The sequence below is a fragment of the Lepidochelys olivacea genome, assembly GCF_965140295.1.
Source record: "Lepidochelys olivacea isolate rLepOli2 genome assembly, chromosome: 1".
NCBI lineage: Eukaryota > Metazoa > Chordata > Testudines > Cheloniidae > Lepidochelys > Lepidochelys olivacea.
Window position 1 is genome coordinate 104,362,008 of NC_140411.1, and position 10,453 is coordinate 104,372,460.

The 10,453-nt window shown below is 44.5% G+C and overlaps 1 protein-coding gene across 5 annotated transcripts in view; it reads left to right on the forward strand.

The window, feature by feature from the left end:
* The window catches only part of ERCC5 (ERCC excision repair 5, endonuclease), a 37,116-nt gene extending 34,391 nt beyond the window's left edge, over nt 1-2,725 (forward strand). For all 5 annotated transcript variants that reach the window (XM_084623005.1, XM_084623003.1, XM_084623004.1 and 2 more), the window contains 2 exons: nt 616-700; nt 2,063-2,725. In XM_084623005.1, the coding sequence (XP_084479131.1) occupies nt 616-700; nt 2,063-2,629 (652 nt within the window). In that variant the 3' untranslated portion in view covers nt 2,630-2,725. The remainder of the gene's footprint in view (nt 1-615; nt 701-2,062) is intronic.
* The last annotated feature ends 7,728 nt before the right edge of the window (nt 2,726-10,453 follow it).

Sequence of the window (10,453 nt, forward strand, 5' to 3'; positions counted from 1 at the left end):
AACCGAGAATCAAACTCTGATTGTCTCACTTGCGTGAGGAGTGATATTGTAGTCTCACTCACTTCAAGCAAAGGTAAGATGAGGAGGATTTCACTCTAAATGTAAACTGCAAACAAAATCAGTGATTCCATCCTCACTTTATTTGTACTCCCTTGCCACAGTGCACGTATTTCTTGCACTGATTGCAATTTGAGATACAGCACTGTGTCTAAAAATAGATGGTAATTGATCCATAGTTAGCTAACTAAATGAAGCCTCTGGTGTATATACAAACATTGAGTGTTTTTTCTTTTCTTAAGGTTAACATATTTTTACAACAATATTGGATGTAGCCAGATGGATCTTTTTGTTGTTTGAAACACAGTTTATGAATAATAGAAAAGAATAAGCTTTTCTGAAGACATTTGGGATAATACTGGTGATAGTTATTAAACCTTGAAATTTCCTTTGATCTTACAGTGAAAAAACTTTTAGGTACAGTATCCTTTTTTTTTTTTTTTTTTTTTTTTTTTTTTGGAGATGCGTGGTTAGGTAAGGAACTTCCATTTTTCACATTCATACTTTTGGTAGTAAAACGTTTTTTTAAAATTTTTGATGAACCTTAACTGCCTACACATTCTGTCAGAGTTGCTTTGGCTGGACTAGGACAAAGACAGATGAAGCCCTTTTGCCTGTACTTAAACAGCTGAACTCACAACAGGTAAGCATGTTACTGGAGGATTTTATGTTGTTTAACGCTGGCTTGAAAATTTAAAAACTAGTATTTTTAAAATAACCAACAGAGCTTCAACAAAAACTATATTACAAACCTAAATCATTTAACAGACTCTTGGTCAACTTCTGTGCTGAACTACAACCCCTGCAATTCCATTGAACTTGTGGGCTGTCACAAGTTGTAAGTCAGCATGGAATTAGGCCTTATGCATGTAGATATTAAAATTGTAAGTAAATATATTTTTAAAATGACATAACATTAGATTGTAAATTCTTTTGGGCATACATGTTGTACAGTTTGTGTGCTGTGAAGCACTTTAGTATAATTTTAAATGCTGTAAATTAGTAAAATCTAATGGTTCTTCTGCCTGTCAACTCCTGAGTTCAGGCTTCTGTTTGTTCTGCAGTAGCTGATATTACAGATTCCTAAAGCAGCATAGGTAAACCCCATTTAATCCCTACTTCTGGTGCAGTGAAGCTTGGCTCCTCTAGGATTTTCAAAGCAGGCTTGCCAGTCTTCCATTCATGTAAAACCTGATCCGTCTGAATGTTTTTAAATGTTCTCTCAAACAGTTTGGCTAAATGAGTTTGTACTGTATTTTCTATAAAGCTTTATATGTTAGTAATCTCATCAGTTCTTGCAGGGAGATGCAGCTCCTTGAATATAGGAGTTGGTAGATAAATGGAGGAATTGCTTTTAAAATACTTCTTGTTTTATAACATAAATATACTGATGACTTTTAGATCTACACACACACTGTTAACAATGTGGAATCTTAAGTGACTCTTTCAAAAGGGGTGCAGGTAAGGCTTAAAATGTTGCAGTAAGCCTTCAATTCATTTGATCAATGAGAATAACGTTTTATTTCACTGGTTTGTGCAAATGAAAAGCATAGTTGTAGGGTTTATTTAGTAAAGTAATCATTTTATTATGTTAATAGATTTGCATTTGAGAATATGCTAATAAGTATGTGTGTTTGCAGGTCTGGGAGTCTTCATTTGTGCTGTAACTTCAAATAACGTATTAGAAGCATAAACACAGTATTTGTAAAACGTGCAGGGAATTTTGCTTCCTTAACCATTAATTTGTTTCTTTAAATAGGGCTGTAGTGTTTCCTGCTGTAAGGAAGCTTTTAAAACTTACTGAGTAATTACACAGTAATATAATTACTAATCTCTTCTAGTAAATCATCTTGTACTCTGTATATTCTTGTGATTCATATTTCATTTATTTGAGCAGTCTTTGTTCTACACCAATTTAGACTATTGCATAATCTATTTTATTTATAGAATGCCTATCACCATGGTATCTAAACTTCACCTCTTTAATTGTTGTGTATACTTGTAGACTCAACTTCGAATTGATTCATTCTTCAGACTAGCACAACATGAGAAGCAAGCCATTAAGAGCCAGAGACTTCGAAGAGCTGTGACTTGTATGCGGAGGAAAGAAAAAGAAGCAATAGCTGATGAAATTCAGGAGGCTACTGCTGTTGTAGAAAGAGAATTTAAACACGGTGAGGAAAGGAAAGGAAAAATAGCTGTCCAAGGTACAATGGATCTATCTACTGCAGCACAAAGCCAAAGGATAAAAAGGAAAAAACATTCAAAGTCCAAAGAGGAGAGTTTCCATGGAGGCGGTTTCATTGGTGAGGTGCAGCTGTCAGAAGGATCCAGTGGGTCTTCAGGGGAGGATTCTGAAAGTGAAGTTTTAAATAAGAGCAAAAGAGGAAAAACTGTCAAGGAATCAGCAATTCAGAAAAACGCAGTGAGACAGGAGGAAGACGTGACTAGTAGCTCAAGTGGTGAGGGTGAAGATGAAGAAAACACAGTCATGGTGACTGCCCGATCTGTGTTTGAGGGCAAAAAGGGAAAATCATGGAATATGAGAGGAAGAAAAAAGAAAAAGTGCTAACTGTGTGGGGGGGGGGGCGTTGTTTATGATCAAGTCTTCATCTGTAAATACTCTAATGAATTGTCTGGTAGAAAAGAATAAACGTAAATTATCCCCTTTTTTTTTTCTTCTGTGTATTGTATTGACATTTTGACAAGACTTTTTAAATAAGAGGCAGTTTTAGCAATTTTGAACTGCAGTTTTTTCAGGACAATTATTCAAAAGGTCCAGTGTTGGTCTTTTTATTCAGTGAAAGCTTCCATTAAATAACTCAGGAAAAACTCCTATTTACTTTACAAAATTGGGCCTAACGATGACATGTCAGTGTTATTTCCTAGGAAGTGAGATTGCGTCACCATCTATCAACTTCACAGTTCAGTGAAGTTTGAGACCTGATGTACAGAATTTGGGAGTACGGGGGAAAAGAAAATAAGTTCAGACAGTTTTGGTTCTCTTATCCTCTTCGGTCTGCCTGTCTTCAAAAGTTTCATGTTCCAAGTCTGTTGTTTACTACATCACTCATGGTGAAAAAAACCTACAGAATCGTGTGGTAACGGAAGAGGGAAATGGCAGCACTGTGAGAATTTAAAGAATCCAAAGACAAATAATCTCTTGTAATATTAATCTTAAATTATACTTTCTGCCTTCAGATGTGTGTAGGAGGAAGAGGGACTGAAACATAAGCCCTTGTATCAGAGGCCTGGGCTAAAGTTGCGGTCAAAACTTTGCTCATATAAAGCAAAATCAGGCTGTGAGCTCGAGGCAAGCCCGGCTCACAGAATCTGACAAGAAAAGCGCTGATATTGCAAAATACACATTCCTAAGAGATGGTAGACACAGAGCACTCATGCAAACAAATTCCAGAAGGATGGTACCAAAACACCTCGATACCAGCACATTCCCTAAAGATAACAAGAATACACTGACCCGTCCTAAAGATAAGATCAGGACACTGTGTGATGGATAGAGATGTACAAGATGGTGGGTCGTAATCAACTACGTCAGAGGGTGTCAACTAACTCTGCCAGAGGAGCAGTACATAACTAGTTTGTATTGATGTATAAAATGGAGCCTCAAAGGGAGTATCTCTGGCCAGTCTAGGGGGGAATGGAAAATCCTGCCATTCACTGAGCTGTGTCCATTGTCACAGGGATACATGTGCTAATGTAACTGTAGACATTGATCCGGGGAGCTAGGACCATGCTACGTCAACAATAAACCTGGCCAGGTGCCTTCATACCTTAAGGGATCTTGTGGTGATTGGGCGGTTCGCTCGAGGTCTGCTGTGCCAGCTGTTTGCGCAGAGCTGGGATGGCACACAGAACACATGCAGCCGAACATCTGACGACAATGTGTATGACTCCCATTTTGAAGTCATGGGAGTCATCTGAGCATGTCCAAGGGCAAAAATTGTCCAAATTCAGAGGTGATGGGAAACTTAGACTCCATTACACCTTACATAAGACGAAACACTGACAATGATGCAGGCAGTGATTCGACGAAAACACCCTGTTGGTGTTTCAGGATGCCTGCCAGTCTCTGGAGTCCTGGGAGGCTCCCTGCTGTAGTACAAGGAGCCTTTCAGACCCTTTAGACAGGGTTATAGGGGCTGGCAGGTTTCCCACTCTGAGGTAGCAGCCCTATGAGTCCCTGTTTGAGCCAGGACAGCTCTGTGGCCAAAAGCCTAGCCTCCTAGCTTCCAACTGGGACTCCCAAAGCTGGAATATTCCCTGCCAATTAGTAGCTAATCGAAATTGAATATATTTCTCTGTTTCATGACTGTTCAGTGAATAGACAAGAATTCCAATTTCATGTTTTGTTTCAGGAGCAACATATCCCAGCTAGATGCAAACCAAAATCCCTAAATTTTAGCCAACTCTGCGTAAGACCAACTAAGCCCTGGTCTACACTTGAGGTCGGATTTAGCAGCATTAAATCGGTTTAACCCTGCACCTGTCCATACCACGAAGCCCTTTTTTTCGACTTAAAGGGCTCTTAAAATTGATTTCCTTACTCCACCCCCGACAAGGGGATTAGCGCTGAAATCGGCCTTGCCAGGTCGAATTTGGGGTACTGTGGACACAATTAGATGGTATGGGCCTCCGGGAGCTATCCCAGAGTGCTCCATTGTGACCGCTCTGGACAGCACTCTCAACTCAGATGCACTGGCCAGGTAGACAGGAAAAGGCCCGTGAACTTTTGAATTTCAATTTCCTGTTTGGCCAGCGTGGCAAGCTGCAGGTGAGCAGAGCTCATCAGCAGAGGTGACCATGATGGAGTCCCAGAATCGCAAAAAAGCTCCAGCATGGACCGAACGGGAGGTACGGGATCTGATTGCTGTATGGGGAGAGGAATCCGTGCTATCAGAACTACGTTCCAGTTTTCGAAATGCCAAAACCTTTGTCAAAATCTCCCAGGGCATGAAGGACAGAGGCCATAACAGGGACCCGAAACAGTGCCGCATGAATCTTAAGGAGTTGAGGCAAGCCTACCAGAAAACCAGAGAGGTGAATGGCCGCTCCGGGTGAGAGCCCCAAACATGCCACTTCTATGATGAGCTGCATGCCATTTTAGGGGGTTCAGCCACCACTACCACAGCCGTGTTTGACTCCTTCAGTGGAGATGGAGGCAACATGGAAGCAGGTTTTGGGGACGAGGAAGATGATAGCTCACAGCAAGCAAGCGGAGAAAGCGGTTTTCCCAACAGCCAGGAACTGTTTTTCACCCGGACCTGGAGCCAGTACCCTCCAAACCCACCCAAGGCTGCCTCCCGGACCCGCCAGGCGGAGAAGGGAGCTCTGGTGAGCGTACCTTTTAAAATACTATACATGGTTTAAAAGCAAGCATGTTTATGATTAATTTGGCCTGGCATTTGCGGCTCTCCTGGCTGTACTCCCAAAGCCTTTGTAAAAGGTTTCTGGGGAGGGTAGCTTTATTCCATCCACCATGGTAGGACACTTTACCACTCCAGGCCAGTAGCAGGTACTCATGAATCATTGTAGAACAAAGCATTGCAGTGTATGTTTGCTGGTGTTCAAACAACATCTGTTCTTTATCTCTGTGTTATCCTCAGGAGAGTGATATAATTCATGGTCACCTGGTTGAAATAGGGTGCTTTTCTTAAGGGGACATTCAGAGATGCCGGTTCCTGCTGGGCTGTTTGCCTATGGTTGAACAGAAATGTTCCCCGCTGTTAGCCACGGTGAGGGGGAGGGGGGCAAAATGCGACCTTGGAACGAAAGCACATGTGCTATGTATGTAATGTTAACAGCAAGGTTTACCATGAAAGAGTGTACCCGTTGTTCTATAAAATGTCTTTTTAAATACCACTTTCCCTTTTTTTTTTTTCCTCCACCAGCTGCATGTGTTTTCAGGGATCACAGGATCTTCTCCTTCCCAGAGGCTAGCGAAGATGAGAAGGCGAAAAAAACACACTCTCGATGAAATGTTCTCTGAGCTCATGCTGTCCTCCCACACTGACAGAGTACAGATGAATGCGTGGAGGCAGACAATGTCAGAGTGCAGGAAAGCACAAAATGACCGGGAGGAGAGGTGGCGGGCTGAAGAGAGGGCTGAAACTGAAAGGTGGCAGCAGTGTGATGAGAGGAGGCAGGACTCAATGCTGAGGCTGCTGGAGGATCAAACTAATATGCTCCAGCGTATGGTTGAGCTGCAGGAAAGGCAGCAGGAGCACAGATTGCTGCTACAGCCCCTGTGTAAGCAACTGCCTTCCTCCCCAAGTTCCATAGCCTCCTCACCCAGACGTCCAAGAACGCGGTGGGGGGGCCACCAGCCACCCAGCCACTCTACCCCAGAGGATTGCCCAAGCAACAGAAGGCTGGCATTCAATAAGTTTTAAACTTTTAAAGTGCCGTGTGGCCTTGTCCTTCCCTCCTCCACCACCCCTCCTTGGCTACCTTGCTAGTTATCACCCTATTTGTGTGATGAATTAATAAAGAATGCATGAATGTGAAGCAACAATGACTTTATTGCCTCTGCAACCGGTGATCGAAGGGAGGAGGGGAGGGTGGTTAGCTTACAGGGAAGTGAACCAAGGGGCAGGGGGTTTCATCAAGAAGAAACAAACAGAACTTTCACACTGTAGCCTGGCCAGTCATGAAACTGGTTTTCAAAGCTTCTCTGATGTGCACCGCGCCCTCCTGTGCTCTTCTAACTGCCCTGGTGTCTGGCTGTGCGTAACCAGCAGCCAGGCGATTTGCCTCAACCTCCCACCCCGCCATAAACGTCTCCCCCTTACTCTCACAGATATTGTGGAGCGCACAGCAAGAAGTAATAACTGTGGGAATATTGGTTTTGCTGAAGTCTAACCTAGTCAGTAAACTGCGCCAGCACGCTTTTAAACATCCAAATGCACATTCTACCACCATTCTGCACTTGCTCAGCCTGTAGTTGAACAGCTCCTGACTACTGTCCAGGCTGCCTGTGTATGGCTTCATGAGCCATGGCATTAAGAGGTAGGCTGGGTCCCCAAGGATAACTATAGGCATTTCAACATCCCCAACGGGTCTGTTCCTGGTCTGGGAATAAAGTCCCTTCTTGCAGCTTTTGAAACAGACCAGAGTTCCTGAAGATGCGAGTGTCATGTACCTTTTCCGGCCATCCTACATTGATGTTGGTGAAACATCTCTTGTGATCCACCAGTGCTTGCAGCACTATTGAAAAGTACCCCTTGCGATTTATGTACTCACCGGCTTGGTGCTCATGTGCCAAGATAGGGATATGGGTTCTGTCCATGGCCCCACCACAGTTAGGGAATCCCATTGCAGCAAAGCCTTCCACTATGACCTGCACATTTCCCAGGGTCACTATCCTTGATATCAGCAGATCTTTGATTGTGTTGGTTACTTGCATCACAGCAGCCCCCACAGTAGATTTGCCCACTCCAAATTGATTCCCGACTGACTGGTAGATGTCTGGCATTGCAAGCTTTCACAGGGCTATTGCCACTCACTTCTCAACTGTGAGGGCTGCTCTCATCTAGGTATTCTTGTGCCTCAGAGCAGGGGAAAGCAAATCACAAAGTTCCATGAAAGTGCCCTTACACATGCGAAAGTTTTGCAGCCACTGGGAATCATCCCAGGCTCGCAACACTACGCGGTCCCACCAGTCTGTGCTTGTTTCCCAAGCCCAGAATCGGCATTCCACCGCATGAACCTGCCCCGTTACCGCCATGATGCCCACATTGCGAGGGCCTGTGCTTTGAGAGAAGTCTGTGTCCACGTCCTCATCACTCTTGTCACCGCACTGACATTGCCTACTCGCCCGGTTTTGCTTTGCCAGGTTCTTGTGCTGCATATACTGCTGGATAATGCATGTGGTGTTTAATGTGCTCCTAATTGCCAAAGTGATCTGAGCAGGCTCCATGCTTGCCGTGGTATGGCGTCTGCACAGAAAAAAGGCGTGGAACGATTGTCTGCCGTTGCCCTGACGGAGGGAGGGGCTACGGATGACGTGACTTACAGGGTTGGCTTATAGGGAATTAAAATCAACAAAGGGGGTGGCTTTGCGAGAAACTGAATGGCTCCCTCAAGGGTAGAAGTCAAAACCTCAAGGACAGAACTCAAAACTGGGTTTAGCAGGCCGTTGATTTCACAGAGGGAGGGAGGAGAAAATGAATACAAAACAAATCTGCTCTATTTCTTGTTTTGAGCCACTTCATCTATCTTTATACATCTTGCTGGCAGCAGACTGTGCAGTACGACTGCTAGCCATTGTCATCTCCTGGGTGCTCGGCAGAAGACGGTGCAGTATGACTACTGGCCATCATCTTCTGCTGGCTGCTGATTAAAAGACTGTGCACTGCCGGTAGGACTCAATCACCATGAGACGAAACTTAAAAGGGAAATGACCTGGCTGAGTCACTCCCATGTTTGCCCAGGCGCCCCTGACCTCATCGAGGTTGGTTAAAAGAGCACCCAGGACTACGTTGACGACAGCTACCAGTCATACTGCACTGTCTGCTGCCCAAAGGCAATAAACTGCTGCTGCGTAGCAATGCAGTACCACGTCTGCCAGCACCCAGGAGACATACGGTGACGGTTAGCTGAGCGGGCTCCATGTTTGCCGTGGTATGGCGTCTGCACAAGTAACTCAAGAAAAAAGGCGCAAAATGATAGTCTGCCCTTGCTTTCACGGAAGGAGGGAGGGAAGGGGGGCCTGACGATATGTACCCAGAACCACCCGCAACAATGTTTTAGCCCCATCTGGGATTTCTACCCAGAATTCAAATGGGCAGCGGAGACTGGGAGAACTGTGGGATAGCTATCCACAGTGCAATGCTCCAGAAGTCGACGTTTGCCTCAGTACTGTGGACACACACCACCGACTACATGCACTTAGAGCACTTGTGTGGGGACACACACAATCGACTGTATAAAAACGCTTTCTACAAAACCGACTTCTATAAATTTGACCTAATTTCGTAGTGTAGACATACCCTTAATTTACCATAACGTAAGAGTATCTATATTGGTGTAACTTGACTGTGTGTTTTTGTTTTTGTTTTTTCTGCCGAACTTTCCTCTCTGTAATACTGCTTGCCACTTCCCAGCAGTTCTCTGGATCAGTGAGGGCCACTCCATGAGTATAGCCAATTTTTTCTTCCCTTAGCTTCTTGTAGAACAGGTCTCTACCAATCTGAAACATCCCTCTCTATTTTTCCTATTTATCTTTCCTGAGTTTTTCCAACTTCAGTATTATTCTATGGAAGTTTAGGTGCTATACAAGACTTCAGGGCTATAATGGGGCTAATAACCTGGAGAAAGATATTTGCATATTCCTGCCTCAAGAAACGTGGATAAATCCACTCAGTTGTACTGGTTGGAAAGTCACTCTATATGAAAAGAGGAATTTAGTGGTGTAACTGTGTCTTTCTAGGGGTATGAAGAATGTGCTTCAAGCTCTTGAAGTCTAGGAAATATCAGAAATTAAGAGTCTCTGTTCCTTTTTGGGGGAGAGTTCTGAGTGTAAACTTGAGTTCTGTTTAATGTTTCCATACAGCTGAAAGGCCTTAGTTTTAACTTTTCATCATTTGGAAGTCCACGCACATACAGCGAACTGCATGGAACTTTATTTATCTACCTCCCAAGGACGAAAGGCTGGGGTGACTTTGATAGGATTTGACCTTGTGGTTCCAGGGCATCTAGTATTTCATGGAGGAGTCTTACAGCAGTAAGCCATCCCCTCTGGGTAGTACCTTTTGTAGAAAGTGAGGTGTTCTGATACCCCAAGCATATATCCACAGGAGTGGATTCAGATGAAAGAGGTGGCTGCAGATCTTTCTCTAGTGCAGCGGTTCTCAAACTGATCCATGGACCACCAGTAGTCTGTAAGCTCCATTCAGGTGGTCCGCGGATAGTTCCCTCTAAGGTGCGTGCCTGGGCGGCTGCACATAAGAGAATGAAGGGCCACCCACCTAATTAGTGGAGCCACGCAGCCGTGGCTCCAGTAATTAGGTGCCTGGACCCTGGAGAAGATGCACATGTAATGTGAGGTGGTGGCCCTGGGGGATGGAGGTAGGTGGGAGGGGGCAGTGGAGTGAGAAGAGGGAGTGGTGGGAATTTGGGATTTGCAGGCTGTGGTGGCCAGAGAAAGAGGTGACTCCCCAGCTCCAGGGCTGTGGCTGTCAGGGAGAGATGGCCCTCCCTAGCTTCAGCTCTGTGGCTGCTGTGGCGGGGAGAGAGGGAGAGAACCCCCTCCTTTCCAGCTCGGGGGGCTGCCACAGTGGGGGAGAGACGGCACACCCATCACATTAGAAAGGTAAGACTACTGATATTAAAATATGCGTTGTGTGCTTTTATTTGTAGGAAAAAAATTGTTTTTTAT